This window comes from Podarcis pityusensis (assembly GCF_964106645.2).
Source record: "Podarcis pityusensis genome assembly, chromosome: 15".
In the NCBI taxonomy this organism is placed as follows: domain Eukaryota; kingdom Metazoa; phylum Chordata; class Lepidosauria; order Squamata; family Lacertidae; genus Podarcis; species Podarcis pityusensis.
The window spans coordinates 29,786,611-29,813,733 of NC_138040.1; the positions used below are offsets into that span (position 1 = coordinate 29,786,611).

A 27,123-nucleotide genomic window follows, 5' to 3' on the forward strand; every position below is an offset into this window, starting at 1 on the left:
GAATAGTGTGTGGTGAGGAATCAGTTAAATTTCCATGTTCTGCAGGCTATTTCCTTCCATTTAAGAACATAAGAAGAGGCTGTTGGAGTAGATCAATGGCCTTTCAAGTCCAGCATCCTATTCACATACAATCCTACCTGCCTGTGAGAAACTCTCAAGCAGGACTCAATAAGAGAGCACCCCCCCTCCCCTGTGATTCTCTTTGGAAATTGTACTCTTTCTTAACATCTATTCACTCATTCATTTCCATGCACAGTGGGGACAGAGAGGCCTCCCACCCACAGGTTTCCTGTTCCTGGCTGACTACAGAGATGTTTTCTTCTACTTTCATATCCAGCTCAGCACAGCACTGAGCAAAGGGCACTTCTTTGTGGGTGTCTTTTTGCAAAGTGAGCAATTTCATTTCAAGGGAAAGAATAAGCAGGTTATCAGCACACACTCTGAAGAAGGGTCATGGGACGCAGCCAGCATCTCTTGTGTGCAACCTTCCTCTTTGGATTGCTCTTCTCCAAAGGTAGGACCTCGCTCAAAGGCCCTTGAGTCCAGCCTCAGGAAAGGACCTGACATTTGTGGAGGTGGGGGAACAAAGACAGAAAAGTGAAGAAGTCGGGTCCTTGAGTGGGAAGAGAAAGAGAGGCAACTAACCAATTCACCTTAAAATGTTCATTGACAGATCCTTTCCCATATTATTTTTGCCTGTAATTGTGCTCTAAAACGCTTCCAAAAACCTGTATGTATCAAATGCTTGGAAAGCAGATGCTCGCCACATTTACCTTCTGTGTCCCACCCTGAAAGGCATCAGGCCTCACTGGCTGGACTCTATTGTTGAACCCCATGAAATGTCAGTGCCTTGTTCAGAGGATAAAGCAGAACCACCAACCACAGGAGACAGGTTCCATTTGGCCATCAGGATCAATCACCAATCTACGTTAATAATAGCTGTCATTACCACATCTTGTACCAGAGAATTCCACAAGAAATATATTCTTCTGCGTGTCTCTCTCCCTCTCCCTCTCTGCTGAATGTCCCACTCTTCCACTTCATTGTACGACTCTGGGTTGTAGTAGTGTGTGTGTGTGTGTGTGTGTGTGTGTGTGAGAGAGAGAGAGAGAGAGAGAGAGAGAGAGTGAGTATGTGTGAGTGTCTGTTTGTGTTTGTATGAGAGAGAGGAGCAGAAGCTGACTTTCCTCTGTCCAATGTGCATAATTTCATATACCTCAATCATGTCCCATCTCCCCATCATCATTTTTTTTAAAACTAAGACACCACAGATACATTAGCTTTTCCTTGTGACAGAGGGTGTTCTGGCCTCTTAATCATTTTGGCTGCCCCCACTTTTTTTTCTTTAGCTCTTTGGTGTCCTTATCGAGATGTGGCAGCCAGTAGTTCAAATGCAGCCACACTAGATTTACACAATGCTGTGTCCATCTTATTGTCCCTTTCCTAGCTGTCCCTAGTGTGGTATTTGTCCTTTTCATTCTGCCATTGCTGCTGAACACCGAGTGATTGCTTCCATTGTTTTGCAGTGGGAAGGTGCAGGTGTTTGTGTTTGGGCTGCAGACATTGTCCTGACATCTGTGTCCAGATGTGGGCATCGTTACCACTCCTTGACACCAATAAGCCCCTTCCCACAAAACATTTAAAAGGTTGTGTTTCTGTTTCAGAAGTGGGTGAAGTAGCGCAATATTGTGGCTGACTATTGGCACAACTTAACGTAATTCCCTCCCTCTTTTATTGGACAGTGGAATGACTTACCTTTTTTCATAGCTCAGTTGGTTAGAGCATGGTGCTGATAACGCCAGGGTTGCAGGTTTGATCCCCATATGGGACAGCTGTATATTCCTGCATTGCAGGAGGGAGTCAGCTTAGTACTGTGGTACCTCAGGTTAAGAACTTAATTCGTTCTGGAGGTCCGTTCTTAACCTGAAACTGTTCTTAACCTGAAGCACCACTCTAGCTAATGGGGCCTCCCGCTGCTGCCGCGCTGCTGCTACACAATTTCTGTTCTCATCCTGAAGTAAAGTTCTTTACCCGAGGGAATATTTCTGGGTTAGCGGAGTCTGTAACCTGAAGCGTATGTAACCCGAGGTACCACTGTAGCTTCCTCCTCTTCTAGCACAAGCAATATGGTCCATGTTTTTCATCACTTATGGGTGTTCCTGTGAAAGGGCCTTTACCTTACGGTTGTGGTCTTTCTTCGTGCATCCCAGCTGTGGCTGATCTTGGGTCCTTCTGAGTGCTAGATGGACCCAAGGGCTCTGTTCGGGTGTTTTCCTCCACCTTGTCATTCCTTCCTCATAGGTATTGCTGAGGAATCCATCACAGTGAAGCAGCAAAAGAATGACATTGTCCTCTACTGCGAAGCGGAGGATAAAAACCTCCCAATAAGCTGGAATAAAGATGGGAATGCATTAAACCACGGAAACTCTAGCCTGTCTTTGGGTGACATCCTGGATGACCCGAGAGGTGTCTTCGAGTGCAATAGCGCACGTCTTCAGGTGTTCGTCCGAAGTGCGTGAGCCCTTCCTCCCCCATGTGAAGGGACAGGAAAGCAGTGCTACTCCAGAGTCACACAACTGAGGGGGTGGTGGGAAGGGGACACACCCAGATTTGTGGCCACTTGGTGGGGACCATGACAACCCTGTCCAGTGTGAATGTGCTTAGCCTGGCAGTTGTGATGTTGTCAATGGCTCTGGTGGAGCCTGCTTTCTTTGTTTCCTTTTATATATATATATAAATTTTATGTTTTGGTTTTTCAATTTATTTATTTTTGCAAACATACAAATTGCAAAAAACACAAATTACATACATTTCTAATGCACATATATTTGACTTCCTCCCTTTTGTGGTTTCCTTTTGATTTTAATTTTCATGCTGCATTTTCCACATTACTCCATCTAAAGTTATTCTTTAGTTTCTCATAATCATACGTTTAACCACTTGTTTTACATTAATCCTGCTAATGAGCTATTTGCATGCATAAGTTTTTCAAATTTTCCACAAATTTCCCCCAATCTTTAGGAATTTCTTCTTCTTCTTGGTTTCTTATTACACCCGTTAACCTTGCCATTTCGGCACAATCCATTAATTTAATTAGCCACTTTTCCAGGGTTGGTACTACATCTTCTTTCCATCTCTGGGCAAAAACCATTCTAGCTGCAGTTGTGGCATACATAAACAATTTTTTAGGGGGTCTTTTGGTATCTCACTATCTACTATCCCTAAAAGAAAAGCTTCTGTTTTTTTGTTAAAAGTTGTCTTAAACATTTTCTTCAATTCGTTATAAATCATTTCCCATAAAGCTTTTACTCTCTTACAAGATCACCACATATGGTAGAGAGTACTATCTTTTTCTGGGGCTTGTTTCCTAATTAATTGGTTAAATTAAATGAACAATCTTATTTCAAAAGCAAACATTTTACTACCTGCTGTTGCATGGAAGATCTCAGACACCATTGGCAGCATTCATGGGAGCTGTCAAATACTAAATGCCTTTGCTCACATCAGATCTGACTGTGATTTCATTTTTTAAAGAAGTTGAAATCAAATATCAAATATCATTGGATGTCACACAATGACATCAAACTTAGAATACTTTTCAAATGAGAATTTTGAGTGACAAAATTTGTTTCTGCTCCACTTTTAAGCCTCTCGGCTGGCTTGTTCTTTTGTTAGTGGTAAGTATCCTTCTAAGCATATTGCGCAGGTCTCTCTGCTGGTTGTGGTGCAGCAACAGTCCCTGGGCTCCGGGGTTTGTTTTGTTGGGTTGATGGGCTGTTTGGATGTTAGGAGTTGTGTTTAGCTAGAAAACCCACCCTACAAGCAGAAGTGCTTTTCATCTAGTCCCAGATGGCAAATGGCTGTTTCCAGTGCTTTTTTTCAAAACAAACAAAAAAAATGTTTAGGGTTACTCTCATTTTGACTCCAGAAAATCACCATTTTATTGTTCAAATCAGGGGAAATAAATACAGTAAATGGACAAAAGTACATCACAAAATGTTTAGGGGTATACATACCCCTGCATTCCCCCCCCCCCCCAAAAAAAGTGCTGGTTGTTTCTAGTCACTCAGTGGCGAGGGACCATCCATTTACAGTGGTACCTCAAGTTAAGAACTTAATTTGTTCTAGAGGTCCGTTCTTAACCTGAAACTATTCTTAACCTGAAGCACCACTTTAGCTAATGGGGCCTCCCACTGCCGCTGCGCCGCTGCTGCATGATTTCTGTTCTCATCCTGAAGCAAAGTTCTTAACCCGAGGTACTATTTCTGGGTTAGCAGAGTCTGTAACCTGAAGTGTCTGTAACCTGGAGCATCTGCAACCCGATGTACCACTGTATTGATTATTCTTGTCGTTTATTAAATTTCTATCCTGCCCGTTCCCCCCAAAGGAGCCCAGGGTGGCAAACATCAAAATTAGTACAGTTTCCATGTGCTCAGAGGCACACTCTATTCAAATCAAGCCACATGTGGACAAAACTCAGGTGTGCTTGTGAGCATAGGATGCATGTTGAGTTCTTTCCCTCTTGACACAGTGTGCCAGAATTGTATTCGTCTGGACGTTGCCGCGATCATGGGGGTTCTGCTGGCCAGCATCGTGGCTACGTTTTTCCTGGCTGTTGGCGTGTACTGCATTGCTGCGGGGGAGCCGGGCCGACGATCTCAGGGTGAGCATTGGGGGACAGGCAGTTCCTGGGAGATGGGGAAACAGCCTTGAAAAAGGGAGCAATGTCTATGTTGGCATCCACGCTCCCATACCTGGTATATTTAATTTTTAATTGTGTTAATCACCCATTTGGAGTCATCCTGAAATTTCCTGTTTTGACTTTGCAGCTTCTGACAAGCAGACCCTATTAGCCAATGAGCAGCTCTACCAGGTGAGTGGGTGCCTGTGCTCAGTCTCTTCCTCTCCTCCATGGTGGTGTTTTCCTGGACAGCTCCTCCCAAGCTGTGAAATGAGGGGCCCTTTGCATCCAAGAATTCTTTGACTTCTGCAAAGCTTCTTCTGCCTCAGCCTAGGGTGCTGCTTTGCAGAGGCAATATATTCTTCTGGGAATCATGATTCTGTCTGTGTGTTCTTTTAAAAAGCTAGTTTCTAGCCCTCATGGCCAGAGATTAGCCTCCCAATGGGGTAAAATGAAGAAACTGTGGTGGCAGAAAATCCCCAAAGCAACTTCGTTTGAAAAAAAATATATTAAAGGAAGAATAAATGGATGATGAGAACACCTGCAGTCCTTTCTGGACACCTGAAGTTTGCTGTGATGTGGGGCTTGTAGCAGGAAGCAGGGAGAGTCCTCCATCCCTTGAAACAGGAGCAGCAGCTATTTCCAAATATGAGGTGTGTTGGTGCTCCCAGCCCTTTCCTCTCTGGCTTGGAGTCAAAGGCCATTCTTAAGCCTCCATTCTTAAGTGGAAGAAGCACTCAGCCTACACCTATCCTTCCACAGGAAACAGAGCAGCTTTCTTTTCTTCCCTAGATAGCAGCCTCCTCGGACACAAATGCGTAGGCTGAATCCAAGAGGTCTAGGCACACAATCTCTCCCATGAGTAAGCAGCACTAGATTTAGGGTGGTGGCACTGAGTCAAGGGGGCGCATGATAGTGTTGTTGTTAATACCTATATTTATATAGGTAACTACAGTGGTACCTCGGGTTAAGTACTTAATTCATTCCGGAGGTCCGTTCTTAACCTGAAACTGTTCTTAACCTGAAGCACCACTTTAGCTAATGGGGCCTCCTGCTGCCGCTGCGCTGCCGGAGCCCAATTTCTGTTCTCATCCTGAAGCAAAGTTCTTAACCTGAAGCACTATTTCTGGGTTAGCAGAGTGTGTAACCTGAAGCGTATGTAACGTGAAGCATATGTAACCTGAAGCATATGTAACCTGAGGTACCACTGTACTAAGAAGATTCACGAAAGATCAGCTGCACCAAAATGAATTGTTGGGAAAATAAGATGGGGGGGGCGCCAAATTTTGTCCTTGCTCAGGGCACCATATTACCAAAGTTCGCCCCCGGAGTGAGCAGTTGCAAACGGACATCAAACTCCAGTGGCACAATTTTAAGAGAGTTTATTTTGAATGAGGCTTACGAAAATAAGCATTTCAAGTCTATTGACGTTCTTCAGCTTACAAGCAAGTTTCCACACTCTTCAGCAGTAACGTGGCATCATCCTGCGTGGTCTGAAAAATCATGAGGGGAAAAGGAATGTTGACAATGTTCTGTTTTTAAGAGCTCTTGATTCAGGTGGGTTCTGATTGACGGGTGGCTCTGGTTAGCTGATAGGAAGAGAAGCATAGTGCCAGGGTGGGTGCCACCTTTTGGAAGTGGGTAGACTGGGCTTTCATGACTTCATCACTGCAGGAGTTGCCCAACTTCCCTCTGCTTGTGCATTGGAGGGGAGACTAGGGTGGGGTGGGGTGGGGTGGGGTGCAGGCTCCCCACTTAACATGACAGAGGATCAGAGCAGCTGTGGGGAACCTTTGGTACTCTAATAGGGCTGAACTAGAACTCCCACCATCCCTGTCCGCTAGCCAGGCTTGCTGGGGCTGATGGGAGTTGTAGTTCAGCAAAGGCAGGGGAGGGGTGAGATTCCCAGCTCCTGGTCTAGAAAAACTGGGTACTCTTAAAGGGACAGGCTAGGTCAGAACCAGGTTAGCCCAGCATTGAGACATTTCAAGTGGTCAGGGGACTACAGGGTGAGCAGCCCTTGCAGCAACTCTTTCATACAGAGCCTGCTGTAAGGTCTGTGCATGTTTGTTTCTACTCTGGGAGTTCATTGGGATAGCTGCTGGATTTCCTGGTCTTTTTAAAAAAACAAGGAGTAGACAGAGAAAGTGAATCTAAGGTTGCAAAAGCTTCTGCTCTGGTAAACCTGCTAAATCTTTTAACGTGCCATGAAAAGGCAGGCAGTAGTACTAAGAAAGAAGTGATTGTGCTGCTGGTTCCACAGAAACTGTCATTTTTTGTGTGAGATGGAAGAAATATTGGGAAAACTCCGATCTGTCATGGGCAGGTCATGACACCACGCAATCTCTTGCCATAAAAAAATTAATAAACAAAGGGCAGGGACTCCAGGCTGGGCAGCTGAAATGGATCCAGCCTTTGCTGGTTTTGCTGCAGCAGACTAACCCAGCTGCCCCCCTGGAAATCCCTGCAGCCTCCAGATAGCTAACGGGAACCCCCATCTCCAGTGGCGTCAGGATGGGTCAAGTGCAGCTGGGGGTGGGGGGCTTTCAATGCAGACGCGGTCCGCTAGCAGTCCCATGAGCCAGACCAGTCTTGCCCAAATCCTCCTCGGTCAACCTGCAAGTTCCTAGGGCAGGTTAAGAAAAGTACAGACCCCTGTTCTAACTGCAGGCCTCTCTTCCCCTCCAGCCTCTCGGAGAACGCAACAATGGGCAGTACAGCCACATCGGAGTGGCCAAGACCCGCCACCGGTGAGAAGGGGACAAAGCGTTCTTCCTCTGATGTGGCAGCGAAGCGTGAATTGCTGATGGCTCCTCCTTTGGCCGTGGGGAGCTCAAAAGGGAAGGTTGCTTCAAGCTATAGTGAAGGGTGTAGAAATAGTTTGACTCTTGCTGTGCTTTCATTTCAAAATGTAACCCTGTCCCTACTATTGAGCTGGCCTCCCTTTGTTCTTCCTTCCCCACGACTTTCCCCTCTGATTTGAAGGGGCTCCAATAACTAAGAAAGCCAAAAGGGCTTTTGTTGTTTCTGCAGCGATCCACTTTGAACATGGTCTGTTCGCTCTCAGCTGTTTTATAGCAAGCAATGCATCAATAGAATGAAATCAATAATAATAAAGGAAATGCAGCTCTAGTTTCCAACGAAACTGCATCTCATCTGTCTGCGGCGGATACCTTTCTAAATTACTTATTTTACTGAAAACAAATTGCAGTCTTTCGAGTGGTGTGTGGCTGAATGTGTTTTGAAGGAAGATCGGTAGTTTGCTCTGAGAGTTTAAGCTCCACACGAAGTCAGCAACTTGCACAAAGGTGCAGACACACATTGGACGTTGACTCACATGCCTTTTGCACGTGGGAGCTGTTTTTCGCCTTTCTTGAAAACGCAGCTGCGCTTGCCTTGACCACATCCTGCGGAACAAGTGCCGTGGTAGCTGAGTGCTGAGCGCTCTTAGGTGGGACCACAGCTCTTCCCGCAACTGCCACTTCCTGTGGGGCGAGGGAATGAGTGTTTGCTAGTTGCCCTTCCCCATCAAGCAGTCCCTGGGCAGCAGAGAGAATTGAGGGGCTCCCGAGAGCGTGCTGAGGGGCTACTCAGCCAGAGTTTCTGGCCCATGGCGTTAATGCAATCCTGCCTTCTGCTGCCGCCGCTCTGACTAGCGTATCTTCCTCACCTGTCTTCCTGACAGCTTTAAAGTCTTCCCACCCTGGGCATAACCAGTAATCCCTGCCTTTTCTGCCCTGCCTTTTCCCATTATGCTACATCCGTAAATTTTCTTGAGTCCCCTGTTAGTTACAAAGTCATCAGGAGTTCCCAGCAAAGAACATAAAAAGGTAAAGGGACCCCTGACCATTAGGTCCAGTCGCGGACGACTCTGTGGTTGCCGCCTCATCTTGCTTTACTGGCCAAGGGAGCCGGTGTACAGCTTCCGGGTCCTGTGGCCAGCATGACTAAGCCACTTCTGGCAAACCAGAGCAGTGCATGGAAACGCCGTTTACCTTCCCGCCGGAGTGGTACCTATTTATCTACTTGCACTTTGATGTGCTTTCGAACTGCTAGGTTGGCAGGAGCTCACCCCGTTGTGGGGATTCGAACCGCCGACCTTCTGATCCCCCTTAGCAAAGAACATACCAACCCATTAAAGAATGACGTGCAAAGAGAGCCAGTGTGATGCAGCACGCTGGCCTGGAAGGCACTTTATTAGAATTCCTTGCAAACACAACCACAACAAAATACATACAATTCTGTCCCCCAAGAGGTCAGCGCATCTGCTGTGGTGCCCAAACACAGCATGGCTGGGTGAGAGAAGGGCAGCAGAGAAGTCAGCTGAGATTATTTAATAAGGACCGACCGTTTTCCCTGGGTCACAGGAGCACTTTTTGGGGTGGGGTGGGGACCAAACCACAAAGGGGCTTAAAGGTGGGCTGATGTGGTGGAGAAGGCCCAGGACTGATGAATGAACAAAGGGGAGATGCCTTAGAACAGGGCTTGACTTCTATCAGCACCCATAGGTAAGGTTCCAGAAATGGGACAAGACTCTCTGCCCAGCATTTCTCCCCCCACCTGCATAACCCAGCAACCAGCTCCTGCCCAGGTGTGTGGCTGGAGAAGAGGAATTGGGAGAATCTGAGCTGGCTTAGGGTTGGAACACCATTCACAGTGCAAGCCCAGGTGGGCCTATGACCCTAAGCCCATAGCACCCTTCCAAGTCCCTGTGACTTGTCCCAGGTCTATGTGCCCGACATCCCTCTCTGCAGTGCAGGGCTGAAGTTGCTCCAGGCATGACTTGGATACGACGCTTATCTGGCCCAGAAGGAGGCTCTTCTACTGGGCCATCGAGGAGCTGGGAAGGACCCCATCGGAGGCGCACTTGGACCCATTGAAGGGAGTGGACTGAGCTGCAGAGAAGGAGGGTGGTTTTCCAGGCTGTGAGACTCAGGGAGAGGTGTGTGGCGACCCACCTGCCACCAAGGGAAGCTGCTAGTGGCAAAGGGAGACGGCGGTTCCACCAGCAGTCAGCAACAATGAGGTTTCGTGGCACTGTGGCTCCATGCAGAGACTGTGGTATGTCTCAGAAGGCCCTGGGCTCCAGCCCAGCATACACCTCCCGCTGGCCTTTCCGGATGGGCTGTTGGAATAAAGAGGAGAGGTTACTCACCAAGGGTCCTTCTGTGATGGGGCCATTTCTGTCTCTCCCTGGAGAGGCCATGGGGGTCACCAGCAAGCAGGGCCTGATTGCCTCAGGTGAGCAAGCAGCTGCCCCCAGAGGGCTGCAGGGCCTTCCTGCCAGGTATGCCCAGTCTAGCCCTTGGCCCTCCCAGTGCCGATGGTGATCAGGTTCTTTGGCCGCCCTCCATAGACTCTCCCTCCCGGTCCCTGGCAGCCACCCTCTGCTGTGCTTACCTCATAGTCTGGGTTTGGGACAGGTGGGGGGCGGTCCACCTTTTGGCCTGGAAGACAATGCAAAGTGGGTATTTGTTAGCACAGCCAAGAATTGGAGGTGGTTATTGCAGGGTGGTTAAGCGTGGGGCATCAGCCCCTGTCCGCACATATAAGGAACTCCTGGGTGCTTTAGCTGAAATACTTTGTGTCAGAACGATGGGGCTGTAAAGTCCCCCCACCCCACCCCACCCCAGAGCAACTGCTGCTGCTATGACCTCTGGGCTGGGCCAATCAGGATCCCTGCTAGGGTCTAGCCAGCCAACCAGCTGGTTTCTCCTCCAGTTCACCCCTTGAAGCAAGCCCTGAACCAGCTGATCCCATCCCAGCAACACCCAGAGGAGCCTTCAGGTCTCCCAAATTCTTAAGCTGTGGGCGTACCAGAACCCACCCTTGCCACCAGATCTGCAACCCTCCCCACCTCCAGCTCCAGATGGGAGCCATATATGCTCGGCATTCATTTACCAATCCAACCCCAGCTTAGATGACTTCCAATTTTCTCTGTGGGACAACGGAGGAAGCCGAAGGCACCCCTGTGGAGAGCCCTGGTGTACCACAAGAGTACTCACCTCGTGTCCGTCCGCGGGCGCCTCCCCCTGCGGGCCCCCCACCAAAGCTGGTGGCAGGCTTCTTGCTGCTGCAGTAGTAGACCAGGAACATGATCCCCAGGGTAATGAGCAGGTCAGCAACGATGATGCCGGCCACCAGCCCGATGCTCAGGTCCACGCAGTCATCACAGGCTGCCCAGGAGAGCAAGAGAGTTAAGCCATGGAAACTGGGGCAGCCCTACAATTAGGCAGCATGGGGCAAGGAAGGGGTTGGTGCACAGAGCCAGTGGCATAGCATAGGTTGCTGGCACCTGGTGGGTAAAATGTTGCATCCCCTGGTGGATTGGGCAGCCTGGTAGTGCTGAGCCATCATGCGAGGAAGCTCTGTTGTGTGCCGGAGTCCAGCAGAGGAGCCTCTGCACAGAGCTGCCCTCCAGCCTGTAGATGCTCCTACACATACAAGGGGGTGGGAGGGATTTGTCTTGTCCTTCACTGCAGACAGCAAAATGTATTGGGATGTCCTGGCACAATCTGGCTCTGGAGAAAGATCTCACTGGGGTGGGGCGGCTGTCTCCTCCAGTTTTATCCAAGTCTGCTAGGGCTGGGCAGGCTTTGTTTGCAAGGTCAGGGAATGGATACCCCAGTCTTGGCTTCTGGCACAGGAGGAGGAGAAGCTCTTTGCATCTCCCTTGGATCCCTCCAGCTCCCACATCAGAGGAGCCCTGCAGCTGGGTCAAGCCAAAGGTGGCCCAGCTAGCCCAGTGTCACAGCAGCCAATGAGATGCCCCAAAACAAAGCCCGCAAGCAGGACAAGAGCGGGACGGCACTCTTCTCTCCCCCCCCCCCTCAATTCCACCAACTGGAATTATTCAGAGGCATACTGGGGGATGGAGCATAGTCATCCCTCACAGTAGCTCTCGCCTGAAGAAGGCACAGGATTTCTAGCACCAGAACCTCAAACTTGAGCACTGACCTTTGATTTGCAGATAAATCTTGCGGGATGCCGTGCCATTCTGACAGGTGAAGTCACCCTTGACCACTTCCATGTTGTTCATGGCTTCAATGGTCAAGATTTCATTTTCTTCGGTGACATTATAATTTCCCTTCTTTTTATTGACCAATTTCCAATTGGCATTTGGTAGAGGGCAGGTGACAGTCACGCGGCGCCCAGAGATGCCCACTTTGTGCAATTCAGAGGATGAGGCTGGAGAACAGAAGAAAAGACAGGTGACCACAAGGCTAGGGCAAAAAAGTCTCCACTCTGCCCTTTCCTTGGTGCCTCTGGCTGAGAAAGGGCTCTGATTTCATTCACCAGCCCCTCAGAAAAGCCTCGTCCAAGGCCTTTAGAAACCTTTGGTTCTCTCTGTTTCAGGACCTCTCATGCCAAGGGCATTGCGGGGGGGGGGGGGGGCTCCATGTGGAACGTAGTGGGGGAGCAGAGCTGAGGGGAAAGTAACAGCAGCTTCTCCCATCTGTGACAGTTCTCTCTCTACCAGGGCATTTAAGAGATGCTAAGACTCATGCTTTTAACTCAGAGGAGTTTTTATTTGAACCGACCACGGCTGTTTTAGTCAGGAACATCAGTTAGGATGTTTTGTTTCATATAGTTTTGAATTAGAACATTTAGCAGCAGAAATTATGTTGAAGCTGCGGGGTATAAATTATGGAAACAAGCGCAACGCCCCCTCCCCTCTAGTTAGCATACCTTCCAACATTTCTCCAGTGAAAAAAGGGACATCTGTTCTATTATTGTTATTATCTCTACTCTGCCCATTTGACTGGGTTGCCCCAGCCACTCTGGGCAGCTTCCAACGTATATCAAACATAATAAAACATTAAACATTTTTAAAAAACCCTTCCCTATACAAGGCTGCCTTCACATATCTTCTAAAGGTTGTATAGTTATGTATCTCCTTGGCTTGGTGGTTGCATAACTCCATACCCTCCAACATTTCTCCAGTGAAAATAGGGGCATTGCGGGTGGCGCTGTGGCCTAAACCACAGAGCCTTGGGCTTGCCGATCAGAAGGTAGGTGGTTCGAATCCCTGCAACGGGGTGAGCTCCCGTTGCTCAGTCCCTGCTCCTGCCAACCTAGCAGTTCGAAAGCACGTCAAAGTGCAAGTAGATAAATAGGTACCGCTCCGGTGGGAAGGTAAAAGGCATTTCCGTGTGCTGCTCTAGTTTGCCAGAAGTGGCTTAGTCATGCTGGCCACATGACCCGGAAGCTGTACGCCGGCCCCCTTGGCCAGTAAAGCGAGATGAGCGCCGCAACCCCAGAGTCGTCCGCGACTGGACTTCACAGGGGTCCCTTTACCTTTACCTTTAAGGGGAAAGCTGGACATTCTGGGATCAAATCAGAAACTGGAATGGCTTCTGTAAATCTGGGACTGTCCCTGGAAAATAGGGACAAGTACTTGGAGGGTGGGGTCTGTGTTAGGTATGTGGGCAGGGGCCTAGCCCCAATCTGCAGCAGGGCCAAGATGGGGGCAAGCTATGCAAGAGAAATGTGGAAGTTAAGATCCCCAGGATTAGTGTCTGCAAGGAAGCTGTGAGGAATCCAGCTCTGCTGCTACTGCTGGGTTGGTTTTCAAAGGATTGAGGGCCTCACCTGCACAGGGATAGCCTGATCCATGTAAACATGCTCTTGAGCTTGATGGGGATGAGGACATTTCCCAGTTTACCCAGTGCCTGTGTCCTTTTCCTGGCATAATTTAAGCCCCAAACCACCTATGGCTAGAAACACTTGGAAGCCGCCTGCAGGCAGCCCTGGCACTGTCTACGATGGCCCCTCCCTAGTGCCCCAATCATCTCTCCCTCAACAGAGCTGGCTGAAGCATGGAGGAGGAGGAGGGGAGGACGTCATCCCAAAACCTGTGATCCTCCTGCTCAGCCCCTTAAAAGTGCTTCTTAGGTGGAATTTTAGCAAGGACTGTTCTTCAAGGCCCTTTGGCACAATGGCTCCTGCAGCATCTGCAGAGGTGCTACCAAACCCTCGCTTTAAATGAGTTCCAGGTTACCTCCCTGTCCCCACAGCCCCCTGGCTGCATGTATAGAATCATAGAACTGTAGAGCAGGATAGGACCCCTACGGTCATCTAGTTCAACCCTCTGCAATGCAGGAATCCTGCCCACAGCCATTCTTGGGTGGGCTCGAACCGCCAATGTTCTGGTTGATAGCCAGATGCACTGATCCACTGCAGCACAGCAATGGTCTGGCAGTTTCTTGAGGTGTTAGGAGAGCCTGTTTCAGCATCATCAGCAAGGGGCAAACTCTTGGATTGGCTGCTCTGATGTAACCCAAATGGGCCACCATGGTAGCAAAGGAGGGCATTGCCTTCGTGCCCAGTTTGTGGGCTTCCAGGTTCCCTTTGGTGGCCACTGCTAGGAACTGAGGCCTAGATGGACCTTGGAGGGCCCTTTTGACCCAGCAAGGTGATGTATGTCCTTCTGATGTCCTCCCACCCAATCCAGCTCTCCCACCACAACAAGCCAGGTATACTTACACAAAGGGAGGACAAGACCCAAGGCTGCGAGACAGACTCCCAGGTGCATCCTTCTCCGTTTCCAGCTATCTCCTGGCTCTTGCTGAATTAGACTTCTCCCATCCAATTCGTGCCACCTTGTTTACTCCTGTAAAGGGAAAGGGAAGGTCTGCTTTTGGGGTGTCCTGGAATCGCTGAGTAGGAGTCTTGGCAAGTCTTTCAGCAAAGAGAGGCTGAAGACACTCAAAGTTTCCACTGCAACATCCTCGGAGCAGCTTGAAGTGTCTGCGACACACAAGCCCTGCCAGGAAGTGCAGAAGCGTAAAGGGCGGGTGGTGGTGGTGCAGCAAAGGCTTGCCTACTACAGCTCTCCTGACATGGAGCTGAAATAAAAAAAATAAGGTCTTATATATATAATAAATGTTCATAGATGTACCAAGCAAACATGTACAAAAATATATAAACCACATGTCTGAAGCAGCACAGGAAAACAGCCCTGGAACCATTTTGGCTCCCAGACTGACCAAATGTTTGTTCTGCAAGGTCAAAGGAAAATGGAAAAGCCTCCCCATTGTCTTTTCATTCACAAAACCTGTCTTAAGGGTATATCTGTGTATGAATAGGGTGAGCCTGTGACCTGGCTCAGGAAGTATTTATCATTACAAAAGATTGGCCAGGCTCCCCAGGGTATCCAACAAGTAAGCATTAACAGGTAACCTGCCAGGCAGGAGGTAAACAACGTACTCAGATTGCTCTTGAGCTACACCCCCTCTGTGATGTAGGTATGTTTCTGGGGGTGGTCTTGGACTCCAAGGCGGGCAATTAAAAATGTCTATATAAGGGCTGACACACTTTTGTTCTGGGTCCTCCTCTTTCTCCTGCGTGTGAAGGGGGCACCCTGTTGCAACAGTTCAATAAAGATCAGGCTTACTAGCTGCTTTGCTTCTCAATATTCTCTGGTTGGCCTCTGTTATTTTCTCCGACCGATGGAGAACCTGCAAAGGTATCTTGTGTCCCCCATAAGGGAATAAGGGCAGATTTTTGTTTATTACAGAGCACAAAAGGCTGCCGACTGTGGAGGAAAGGAGGACTTTGGGACAAGGACAGAAAAGAAAGCAGCCCAAACGAACTCTGGCCCAAGTTCTCTGTTATGTACTGATGTTCTCACCCTGGGCCAACAGGGAGATACTGTAGATAGTTATGCAAATGAAGGATCGAAAGTGACGTTCTGTGATTGGATAGTTTGTATGCAAATGAAGGATCGAAAAGTGACGTTCTGTGATTGGATAATTTTAGAAAGTGGCAACAGTTACAATGGTTCTGGAGCTCTATATAAGCAGGCTGACTGAACTCCTCAGTTAGTTCTGTTCTGGCATCTGAATAAAGAAGAGCTGTTTGAAGAATCGCTGTGTCGTCTGATATGTTCACCCACAACTTAACATTCTCCTCTGAGGCTAGTGCAAGCCTTGCCTCAGTTTCCTCAAGTCAGCCTGCTGCATTGTGCCAGAAATATTGGGACGTCGCCAACGATGCAGAGCAGACGCAGGGAAATGTATAAGCCCAAGCCAGCCTTTCCAATTAATTCCAGTGGGTCTCCTCTTGAGTAGGATTGCATCAGAGGCCACCCACTGAGTATCTGTGGGCTCTCCAGATACATGCCAATTTCCTCATTTGAGCTCCCATCAAACCACAGAGCCCTTGGACTCTGATTTATAGGAAGGCTTGTGAACACAAGTGGGGATAGGAAGGCAGAGCGCACAAAATGCTATCCCTCACCAATAGCTGCAATACCCCTGGACCTGAGCCCTTTCCCCAGGAGACCTTTTGGTGGGGGGTTTCCCTGTTACATGGCTGGAATTGTGATTGTAGGACCTGCCACTTCTGTGGCAATGGGAGATCCCCTTTTGACAGCCCCTTATAGGTTTGGCACCCACTCTGTGGCAACGCCTCCCTGTTACCCATATTGTGTCCAGCTGTCCTCCTTGCCCCCTGGGTTGGGTGCTCCTTGCTCCCACCCCAAGGTTTCTGCTGGGGGCTTCCCTGCCCTGGGCTGAGCCCATCTGTTTCAGTAGCTGTTGGCCTCTGTGCTAGTTTGGAGTCCCTTAGCTGTGGCTGGATTGCATTTCTAATCCTGCAGGGCAATACCTGCTGCAAGGGATGTTGGGAGTTGTAGTCCAGCAGCCGAGCCTGTTAGGGCTGTTGCTGAGAGGGCTGCAGGAGGACCTCTGGTGGTGTGTGATCTTGCAAAAAAGAGAACAAAACATAAGATAAGATAAAATTGTTCAAAGTGTAGGGATTTTTTGCCAGTGCTTTTTTTTCTGGAAAAAAGGTGAGGGAACTCACCCCAAGGTTTGTTTATTTATTGCAGGTGTTATAGAAAAAACAGGGGGTTTGGCTTTTGCTTCCCAACTCCCTAAGGGACTGATCAGTCCATGATCAGTCAGAGATGAGTGGATGGAGGCAAGATCCATAGAAAGCAAGGCAGATCTTTATTTTTCTGTTGCAACAGTTCCTTCCCCTCCTTGCAAGAAAGTAGGAGAGACCCAGAACAATGGTGCGCAAGCCCCTATAAACTTTTGAAATTGCCCACCCTGTAGCCCAAGACCATCCCTCAAAACATCATATATACACCATCACAGAAGGAGGTGGTCTCCAGCAGAAATCTGAGAAGATTGCTTCTCTCCTGCCAGGATACCTGATAATGACTTACTTGATTGCCTTTTCTGGGTGGCCTGGTCATTCCTTTGAGATGGAAAATGCTTTAGTTCCTGAATCTCTTACGCATATTGATAGTTTGCTCAGCTTAACAGACTGTATTTGCAGGGAGGTGTAAAAAGACAATTGGAAAGTCCAAAGACAATTGGAAAGCTTTGCCCATTTCCTTCCTCCTCGCAGAGAAATATTTGAGGTCAATTTGGGAGAGCCAAAATGGTTTCAGGATTGCTCTCCTGTACTATTTCAGACACATGGTTTTAACACGGGTCAGCAAACTTTTTCAGCAGGGGGCTGGTCTGCTGTCCCTCAGACCTTGTGGGGGGCCAGACTATATTTTGGGGGAAAAACAAATAAATTCCTATGCCCCACAAATAACCCAGAGATGCATTTTAAATAAAAGCACACATTCTACTCATGTAAAAACACGCTGATTCCCAGACTGTCTGCGGGCCGGATTGAGAAGGTGATTGGGCTGGATCCGGACCCCGGGTCTTAATTTGCATACCCATGGTTTATATGCTTATGTATGTGTTTGCCTGGTACATTTATGAACATCTATTCTATATTTGAGACCTTAGAATTCTTATAACGCAGGCCCACTCACAGTGCCCCCCACCCCTGTCCCTGGCTAAATGTAAGGTGTGATTAATAAATTCAAGCGCACAGTGATCTGGATTAGAAATAGCCACAACTTTCTTGATTACAGATGTAGGTGAATTTTTGGCTCAGGCATTGGGTGTACAGTGGTACCTCTGGTTACGTACTTAATTCGTTCCGGAGGTCTGTACTTAACCTGAAACTGTTCTTAACCTGAAGCACCACTTTAGCTATTGGGGCCTCTTGCCGCCGCTGCGCCACTGGAGCATGATTTCTGTTCTCATCCTGAAGCAAAGTTCTTAACCTGAGGTAATATTTTTGGGTTAGCGGAGTCTGTAACCTGAAGTGTATGTAACCTGAAGCGTATGTAACCTGAGGTACCACTGTATATCCATTCCAGCTGCTACTCCCCTACCCTGGACAAAAAAACCAATTATTTGTTTTATTATATGTTAATGACAGGAGTTCTGAAATGGGAGGCATGTGGGGGGGGGGTGCTCCTTGTTGGGGAGGCATTGATCCCCCATGTCCCCCTTCTGGGGAGACGTCTATGTATGGGATGTCTGGCACCTCTTCCAGGGCAGCATGTGAATACATGGGGATGGAGGGGAAGCAACTGCATTGTTGTGAATCACCCTCAAACACAGGCACCAGATTTTGCAATGGTATCCTGTTCCTAAGAAGGAAAGTTTGGTTTTGGCTTGGAGGGGCAGAAGAAGAGCCTCCATCACTGGAAGGCCAGCTGGCATGTTCAAACAAGCTTCATTGCAACACCTCTTGGCAAGTCCGTTGACCGCTGTCTCCTCAGTGTAAATCTCTGCCAGCCTCCCTTATCATTTGTAAATTTAAAAACAAAATAACACAGATTCTTTCTGGAAGTTTTAAACCAAGATAATGCGAGTTCTTTCCCTTTCCCTCTCCTTCCCCCCATCTACTAATCAAGTAGTTTTTTTTAAAAAAATAATTTTTATTGAAAATTTAAACAAAACATATTATCCAAAAACATATCATCCTTAATTCCCCCCCATTTTTCCTCCCTCCCCCCCTCCCTCCCCCCCTGACTTCCCTCAGTTCCAGTCTTTGGTTTCTCTGCAAATGCTGTTCTCTGCATGTTGCAAAGTTGTATAGATCCTTAAATTGTTTAACTGATTATTGTCAATAAAAAGTTTGTGAATGTTTATTCAAAACCTGCCAAGGAGTCCAGTTAGCTTTGTTGCATCTTCAAATACTTTGTAAAGGGTTCCCATTCATATTTAAAGTCACAGTTATCCTTGTCCCTTATGTGTCAATTTTGCCAGCTCTGCATAGTCCATCAATTTTTCTTGCCATGATTCTTTAGTTGGGATTTCTTCAGTATTCCATCCTTGTGCTTTTAGAACTCTTGCGGCCGTTGTCGCCTACATGAAAATGTTTTTCAGGTTTTTTTGGCAGGTCTTTCCCAACAATCCCTAACAAAAATGCTTCAGGTTTTTTAACAAATGTTAAATGGAACTTTTTCTTTAATTCATTGTATTTCATTTCCCAAATTTTTAAAATTACATTACAATCCCACCACATATGATAAAATGTCCCCTCCTTTTCCTTACACTTCCAACATATATTTGAACTAGTTTTGTACATTTTCCCTAACTGCACTGGTGTCATATACCATCTGTACATCATCTTCATATAATTCTCCTTCAACAGGGAACAATCTGTAAATTTTAAATTAGTTTTCCATCTAACCAAGTAGTTTTAATCGCCTGAGGCTCTTTCCAGTAGATCTCCCCAAATATACCAATTTATTTCCCTTTAAGTACTCAGCTGAAAAGAGGAACGGAGATGCACTTTTAGAATCCATTTCTCAAACTCTTCCTGGTTGTTACCATTTGAAAACTTTTAAACACCCATACACCATACCTTCCAACATTTCTCCAATGAAAATAGGGATGTCCCATTCCATAACAAGAATTTTACTATTTATACCCCACACATCTTACTGGAATGCCCCAGCCACTCTGGGCAGCTTCCAGCATGTATATAAGATCATAATAGAACATTGAACAATAAAAAACCTTCCCTATACGGGGATTGCCTTCAGATGGTTCAGGGGTTGGATAACTCCATACCCTCCAACATTTCTCCAATTAAAAATAGAGTCATCCTATCATACCCTCCAACATTTCTTCAATGAAAATAGGGGCATCCTAAGGAAAAGTGGGGCATTCCAGGATCAAATCAGAAATGGGGAAGTCTTCTCTAAATCAGGGATGTCCCTGGAAAATAGGGACACTTGGAGAGTCTGCATACACTGCCGGAAAGACATAAATGTTCCTATTATTTTGAGCTCAACTTGGGCATAAAAGCTGGTGCCTTTCCCAGCTAGGAATCTTTTGATCAACAAATACTAAAAATCCTCAAATAAATACTTGCAGGTGTTCAGGCTCGCTCCCCTTACTCTTCCCTGGCAAGCCCATCAGCAGGCAAACCCCTCACTCTCTCCCTTCTTCCCCTGTATTCAGGTTTCAATCCCATCGGGTGGGACACCCATGGATCATCTAGTCCAACCCCCTGCGATGCAGGGATCTCAGCTAAAGCATCCATGACAGATGGCCACCCAAACCTCTGCTTAAAAACCTCCATGCCCCAAACTCTTCCAGTTGCATTCTTCCGATTCTTGCCCTCAAACCTTCCCTTACCCAACCCCCTTCCTCCTCTGCAAACCTCCCCTTCTCTTCCTAGAGCAAGTTACAGATAGGTAGCCGTGTTGGTCTGCCATAGTCAAAATAAAAAAAATCCTTCCAGTAGCACCTTTAAGACCAACTAAGTTAGTTCTTGGTATGAGCTTTCGTGTGCAAGCACACTTCTTCAGATACACTGAAACAGAAGTTGCCAGATCCTTCTATATAGTGAGAAGGTGGGGAGGGGTATTACTCAGAAGGGTGGTGGGAATGGGAGATTGGCAGATAGCTGAGATGAGCCTGCTGACGACTCTTAACGACTGTAATAGGTCTTACAGGAAAAGGCAAGGGGTGAGAAGGTGAGAAATGGCTTAGTCATGTATAATGGGATAAGAATCCAATGTCTTTGTTCAAACCAGGTCTCTCCATGGTTTTAAGTTTGGTAATGAGTTGCAATTCAGCAGCTTCTCTTTCCAGTCTATTTCTGAAATTCCTTTGTAGTAAAACAGCTACTTTGAGATCTTGTATAGAATGTCCTGGGAGATTGAAGTGTTCTCCTACTGGTTTCTCTGTTTTGTGATTCTTGATGTCAGATTTATGTCCATTTATTCTTTGGCGTAAGGTTTGGCCTGTTTGTCCAATATAGAGAGCTGAAGGACACTGTTGGCATTTGATGCCATACACAATGTTAGATGATGAGCAATTGAATAGTCCCGAGATGGTATGTGTGATGTTGTTGGGGCCAGTAATGGTGTTGTCCGGGTGTATGTGGCAGCAAGGTTGGCATCTGGGTTTATTGCAGGCTCTGGTGCCAGTGTCCGTGTTAAGTCTGGTTGTAGTATTATTGTGGGTTAGGAGTTGTTTAAGATTGGGTGGCTGTCTGTAGGCAATGAAAGGTCTTCCTCCCAGAGCTTGAGAAAGAGAACTGTCATTGTCCAGGAGAGGTTGTAGATCTCTGATGATGCGTTGTACTGTTTTAACTTGGGAGCTGTATGTGATGACTAGAGGTGTTCTGTTATTTTCTTTTTTGGGTCTGTCTTGCAGCAAGTTCTCTCTGGGTATAAGTCTGGCTCTGTTGATCTGTTGTCTAACTTCATCTGCTGGGTATTTTAGTTCTGAAAAGGTTTGCTGTAGATCTCTTAGGTGAGAGTCTCTGTCTGTAGAATTGGAACAGATGCGGCTGTAACGTAGTGCCTGGCTATATACAATGGACTGTTTGGTATGTTTGGGATGGTAGCTAGAGGCATGTAGATATGTTTGTCGGTCAGTTGGTTTACGGTATAAGGTGGTGTCTATGCGCCCATCCTGTATTTTTATAGTAGTGTCCAAAAAATGTATTTCTTGCATAGATTGATTCATTGTAAGGTTGATTGTGGGGTGAAAATCATTAAATTTCTGGTGAAAGGTGTCCAGGGTCTGTTGACCATGTGTCCAGATGATAAAAATATCGTCAATGTATCGCAGGTACAAGAGAGGTTTGAGTGGGTAGGAGTTTAGGAAACGTTGTTCTAAATCTGCCATGAAGATGTTGGCATACTGTGGGGCCATGCGGGTGCCCATTACTGTGCCACTGATCTGAAGGAACAGGTCATCACCGAATTTGAAGTTGTTGTGGGTAAGGACAAATTGGCAGAGTTTGGTGGCAAGGTCCGCTGTGGTTTTATCTGAAATGGTGTTCCTTATAGCTTGTAAACCATCGTTGTGTGGGATGTTGGTATACAGAGATTCCACATCCATAGTAGCTAGTATAGTATTGTTGGGAAGATTATTTAAAGATTGTATTTTCCTCAGAAGATCTGTGGTGTCACGTACATAGCTGGGAGCACTGATGGCATATGGTTTCAGAACAGAGTCCATATAACCGGAGACACCCACTGTAATAGTGCCAATACCTGAAATGATGGGGCGTCCTGGATTTCCTGGTTTGTGTATTTTAGGTAGAAGATAGAAAGTTCCTGGTCGAGGTTCTGTTGGTGTGTTGGTGAGGATCTGTTCTTGGATGTGTGGGGGTAGCTCCTTAACAATCTTGTTCAGTTCTTTCTTGTATTCTTGTGTGGGGTCTGAGTCCAATTTTGTGTAAAAGGCGGTATTGGAAAGTTGTCTGTGAGCCTCCTGAATGTAGTCAGTTTTGTTCATGATGACGACAGCTCCACCTTTGTCTGCTTCTTTAATTATAATGTCTGGGTTGTTTCTGAGATTATCTATGGCTCTCCTTTCAGCATGGTTTAGATTTTGTTGTAAGCGATGGTGTTTTCTGGTCACATCTGTTTGGATTCTGTGGCGGAAGCAGTCAATGTACAAGTCCAGTGTGGTATTGCGTCCATCAGGAGGGGTCCATGTGGAGTCCCTTTTTGTGTAACACTTTTTCGGAGGTAGTTGGTGGTCAGTGTTCTGTTGGGAGGGTGGTTGTTGTTCTCCAGTGGGTTGAGAGGTGTTGTGTTGTGAAGTTGTTGTTTGTTCTGATTTGTCTTGTTGTTGTGTGTGTTGAAAATACTCCTTCAGGCGTAAACGGAGGAAAAATGCTTCCAAGTCCCCGTAGAACTGAATCATGTGTGGGGATTTGGCAGGGCAGAATGACAGTCCACGTGAAAGGACTGATTCCTCGGCTAAGCTGAGTGCTTGCTGTGAGAGATTGACAATATTGTTGATCTTGTTTTGATTAGTAGCCTGTAGGTTGGAAAGGTTAGAGAGTTTCTTGTTTTTCTGTTTTTTCAGTAGCTCCAGTTGAGAGTGGTAAATGTTTTGTTTTTCCTAACATTTCCTAACATCTAACATTGTGTATGGCATCAAATGCCAACAGTGTCCTTCAGCTCTCTATATTGGACAAACAGGCCAAACCTTACGCCAAAGAATAAATGGACATAAATCTGACATCAAGAATCACAAAACAGAGAAACCAGTAGGAGAACACTTCAATCTCCCAGGACATTCTATACAAGATCTCAAAGTAGCTGTTTTACTACAAAGGAATTTCAGAAATAGACTGGAAAGAGAAGCTGCTGAATTGCAACTCATTACCAAACTTAAAACCATGGAGAGACCTGGTTTGAACATTGGATTCTTATCCCATTATACATGACTAAGCCATTTCTCACCTTCTCACCCCTTGCCTTTTCCTGTAAGACCTATTACAGTCGTTAAGAGTCGTCAGCAGGCTCATCTCAGCTATCTGCCAATCTCCCATTCCCACCACCCTTCTGAGTAATACCCCTCCCCACCTTCTCACTATATAGAAGGATCTGGCAACTTCTGTTTCAGTGTATCTGAAGAAGTGTGCTTGCACACGAAAGCTCATACCAAGAACTAACTTAGTTGGTCTTAAAGGTGCTACTGGAAGGATTTTTTTTATTCTTCCTAGAGCAAGTAACCCTTTCAGCACTTTCAGCCAAATTTCCTCCTCCCAGCCAACAACCCCCCCCCCCCTTTTTGTTTTGTTTTGCCTGACCACATCTCCTAGTTTTCCTTTGTGTTCCTCCCAGGAATTCTTTAGAATTAGCGGTAACTCTTTGCAGTGGTTGGACTTCCGGGAAAGATGGCGAATTAGGGGGAGCCATCTCTCCCAGGCCACCCAGGGCTGATCCAGACGCAGGAGTTCGGAACCAGACGGAGGAGACCCTAAACCGACGGGCTAGAGAAAAGGTGAAGCCCCATCGAACCTTCAAAGGCAGAAGGGGAGGTAGGGGAGCAGCTGAACGCCGGGAGAAGCGGGGAGCCCGGCCATGCGCTCTGCTTTAGAGCAGACCCCGAAGCAAAACACGCGAGGAGAAGAGAAGCGGGGAGATCATCCCCACGTTTCGCTCTGTCCCCGGATCTCCCCCCCCCCCGCCCAACAAAGGTTCAGACCCGGGTCCCAAGTCGCCAGCGACTCTAGCCGCATTTTGGAGAGAGGGACGCAGCGATTGCGCCACCGGAGAGCCGGGATCGCGAGGCGCAGGAGAAGGCGCGCGGCGGCTTTTGGCGCTGCCTCCCTGAAACCACTGCTGTCGCTTTGACCCTCGGCCAGCTGGGTCTGCGGAGCCCGCTACCGCGGGTCGGGACCCCCCAAGCCCAGCCGGTCCGCTTTGGACTGGGTGAGCGCGGAGGAGACGGAGAATGGCGGCGCCCACGGAGGAGGCCTGAGCCGACAAAGGCTCCCTCCTGCGGACGCTACCGATCTCCAAGCCTCGTGAGTTCCCAAACGCTACAAAAACCACCCTCAGGTTGGTGCGCCCCAGCGGAGACTTTCAGAAATAAACAAACAGATAATTTTAAAAAAAAATGTTTCCTTTTTATCAGTTTTCCTTATTTTTACTCTAGTCTTACGTTTATTCCTTAATCATTACCCCTCCCCGCTTTTTAAATTTTTAAAAATGTTGCTGCTACTACTACTACTCTTATCATTGCTTTCTCCCTTCCCCCCTTTTTCTTCTTTTCTTATTAATTTTATCACCATTATTATTATCAATATTTGAATTCCCCACCCTTTCCACCACACCAGGGAGACGGGGAAAGATATTTTAGCTATGCAGCAGAATAAACCAGGATTTTTGACTTTAAATTTTTAACTTTACCATCCATTTTTAAACTTAACTCTCTACCTTGATTTTTTACCTTCATCTTTAAATTCTTATCCTTATACTTTTTATTTGCACATCTTCATTTTTCTTCTTACTTCAATATTTTACACACACACAATCCCCTACCACCACCCATCTCTCCCCCCCCTTTTCCTTCCCCCTGTACCAGGGCCATAGCTAGGGGGTGGTGAAGTAAGCCCCCGCCCAGGGTGCAGGTGAGGGTTTGGGTTTTTTTTGCAAAATCAGCTTAAAATATGTCCAAAAAAATATCTGTAAATAAAAATATCGTTTATTGCATCATAAGAAAAGGTTTTTAACAGAGGGTGAATTGAATGGGTGGAAAGAAGAGTTAATTTGTCCGTGGCTAGGGGGCACAATCTGGACGGTTCTGCCAGGGGCGCAAGATCACCCAGCTGTGGCTCTGCCCTGTATATTTTTACTTGTATCTTGTATGCTTGCACGTTTCTCCCTCTGTCTGATTGTTTGTCCTTGTTTGTCTGTCCATTATTCTGCCACCAGGGCATTCTGCCACCACTCAGCCACTGTGGTCCGAGAGAAGTCCTTGAACCAACCAACCTGCTCCTGGGAGGTCAGCTGTCCTTAGGGAAGCAAGAGCGAAACAAGGGCATGGTAAAAGGAAAGAGGCTCACCAAAATCATCAACTGCAACATTTAAGACCCACAGCCCAGACGCAACAGCGAGGGGTACTTAAGGTGAAAGCAAGACACAACAGCAAGAGACCTGCAGAACCCCACCCCTACCGCCAAAAGCCACACCACACAACCCGAAAGAGATCGACGGGAAAGCCAAAATGGCCACAACCAAGGGGAATACCGAAACCACAGAGACCGCCATGGCCCCAGGAAACAGTCACACAATACAACCACAGCAGGACCCAGAAGACGTTGACCAGAAAGTTAACAAAACCACCAAAGAAATGGCTAAACTGATGAAACAATTAGAAGAGATGGTGGCCAAGGTCGATACTCTCAGAGGCAGCATTACCTCCTTGGAGAGGAAGAACCAGATACAAGGAAAGCATTTACAACAAGTACATAAAGAAAACAGGGAACTGAAAAGCAAGCTAGCGGACCTTGAGAAACGCTTAACAGTGGTTTCAAACTCTTCCAATGCAGCCTTGTGTTAGTGTGTTGTTTACAATAGAATAAAACTTGCTAACTGTTTGTCTCTCTGTATCGTCTGTGCAAACTCTTGGGGTGACCAGCTTGAGAGGGCATCCGGGCCTCAACATCAAGCGATCATTGTGAGTGTCATGATTGCATGTGAGAATTACAGGCTTCTGTGCGTACTGCATGTTTCATACTAGCATGGAAGCATGTGCATGTGCCATGCCTGGGTGCAGGAGTGGCTACAGGGAGCCAGAACCAAGGGTTGGGGTTCCAAGTGCCAGCAGAGCACCCCTTTGCGGTGATATTCATACAGCAGCCAAGAGCTCTCTATAATAACATGCAGATGAGTGTTTGCTTCTTGTGACTCTGGCATGTTCACAAGCTCGCTGAATGTCAGAGCTGGGTGGGTCAGTGTTGAGGGCCAGGATGGTTACACCTTATGGGGAGTAGGGCTGCGGATTTTCCTGGGGTTTCAAAGGTGGAAGTGACGTCTGGGGGGAATTTCTGGCAGGTGGCGGTTTGTCCTGGATCAACAATTTTTGGGGTGTCCTGGGTGTGTTTACTGCTGCCACCAGCCAGCCAGCCATGTGAGGGATAGGAGATGGCTTGGGCTTTCCTAGGAGGACTGTCTCTCTGTCCTAAACTGAGCAGTGGGTGCAGAGTTAGGATTGCATATTAAGGCCACAAATGACTCTTAGTCACAATGGCTGCATGCTACCCCCTGAGGCAGTAAACGCCTCTGAATAATACCAGTTGCCAGGATTTTAGAGTGAGCTTCATTAACTATGAACCCCAAGATTTGGGATCTCCAAACTGGTGCCAAAGTTTTGTAATAGTTTTGCAGCATTTTGTAGTGCAAACCCCCCACATTTTGCAGTAAATTGGACCGTGTTGGGTTTGGGGGTGTTGAATACGAACCCTGCTTTGAAGTATCAATTCCTCAGTTTGGGGGGGTCCTACAAAATGTGAGGTTTGCACTACAAAACAATACAAAACTTTGGCACCCGTTTGAAGTGAACCAGACTATGTTGGGTTTTGGGGTGATACCTATGACCCCCCCAGTTTGAGCTCGGTTGCTGCAAAACATGGGGTTTGCTCTGCAGAACGCTACAAAACTATTACAAAACTTTGGCACTGCAAATTTTGGGGTTCACAGTCAATGAAGCTGAGAGTGGCTTTGGCACTCATTTTCTCCTTGTGGGCCTCTTCCCTTTGAGGCAGGGGTCAGCAAACTTTTTCAGCAGGGGGCCAGTCCACTGTCCCTCAGACCTTGTGGGGGGGGGCAGACTATATTTTTTTTGGGGGGGGGGGGGATGAAC

General features: G+C 47.3%; 2 protein-coding genes and 1 long non-coding RNA gene across 9 annotated transcripts; 2 read left to right on the top strand and 1 right to left on the bottom strand.

Moving 5' to 3' along the window:
* The first annotated feature begins 271 nt into the window (after positions 1 to 271).
* Positions 272 to 7,831, top strand: LOC308464549 (T-cell surface glycoprotein CD3 gamma chain-like). Its single transcript, XM_080983948.1, has 5 exons — positions 272 to 514; positions 2,302 to 2,511; positions 4,532 to 4,663; positions 4,830 to 4,873; positions 7,370 to 7,831. Exons 1-5 carry the CDS (start codon positions 454 to 456, stop codon positions 7,433 to 7,435), a joined length of 513 nt encoding a protein of 170 aa, XP_080840074.1. The 5' UTR covers positions 272 to 453; the 3' UTR covers positions 7,436 to 7,831.
* A 1,013-nt stretch (positions 7,832 to 8,844) lies between these two features.
* CD3E (CD3 epsilon subunit of T-cell receptor complex) lies at positions 8,845 to 23,690 on the bottom strand. 7 transcript variants are annotated; one of them, XM_080984160.1, is made up of 7 exons: positions 16,857 to 17,112; positions 16,292 to 16,386; positions 14,168 to 14,294; positions 11,639 to 11,869; positions 10,687 to 10,857; positions 10,082 to 10,128; positions 8,845 to 9,806 (listed from the first exon to the last, which is right to left on the bottom strand). In XM_080984160.1, the coding sequence occupies exons 3-7, from the start codon at positions 14,214 to 14,216 to the stop codon at positions 9,750 to 9,752; spliced, it is 555 nt and encodes a 184-aa protein (XP_080840286.1). In that variant the 5' UTR covers positions 14,217 to 14,294; positions 16,292 to 16,386; positions 16,857 to 17,112; the 3' UTR covers positions 8,845 to 9,749. The 7 variants fall into 7 exon arrangements, with proteins under 7 accessions (XP_080840286.1, XP_080840288.1, XP_080840287.1 ...); XM_080984162.1 differs by lacking the exons at positions 16,292 to 16,386; positions 16,857 to 17,112 and adding exons at positions 14,891 to 15,044; positions 16,105 to 16,266; XM_080984161.1 differs by lacking the exons at positions 16,292 to 16,386; positions 16,857 to 17,112 and adding an exon at positions 23,564 to 23,690.
* Positions 23,655 to 25,858, top strand: LOC308464680. Its single transcript, XR_013980126.1, has 2 exons — positions 23,655 to 23,794; positions 25,194 to 25,858. It is a non-coding gene; the product is annotated as an uncharacterized lncRNA (long non-coding RNA).
* The last annotated feature ends 1,265 nt before the right edge of the window (positions 25,859 to 27,123 follow it).

Excerpts from the sequence above, each read along its gene's own strand:
- LOC308464549 (XM_080983948.1), top strand. The coding sequence starts at position 454 with ATGGGACGCAGCCAGCATCTCTTGTGTGCAACCTTCCTCTTTGGATTG. Across the intron at positions 4,664-4,829 it reads GCCGGGCCGACGATCTCAGG|CTTCTGACAAGCAGACCCTA; the intron begins GTGAGCATTGGG and ends TTGACTTTGCAG. Across the intron at positions 4,874-7,369 it reads CCAATGAGCAGCTCTACCAG|CCTCTCGGAGAACGCAACAA; the intron begins GTGAGTGGGTGC and ends CTTCCCCTCCAG.
- CD3E (XM_080984161.1), bottom strand. The coding sequence starts at position 14,216 with ATGCACCTGGGAGTCTGTCTCGCAGCCTTGGGTCTTGTCCTCCCTTTG. Across the intron at positions 11,870-14,167 it reads GGGTCTTGTCCTCCCTTTGT|CCTCATCCTCTGAATTGCAC; the intron begins GTAAGTATACCT and ends TCTGTTCTCCAG. Across the intron at positions 9,807-10,081 it reads TCCCAAACCCAGACTATGAG|CCCATCCGGAAAGGCCAGCG; the intron begins GTAAGCACAGCA and ends TTATTCCAACAG.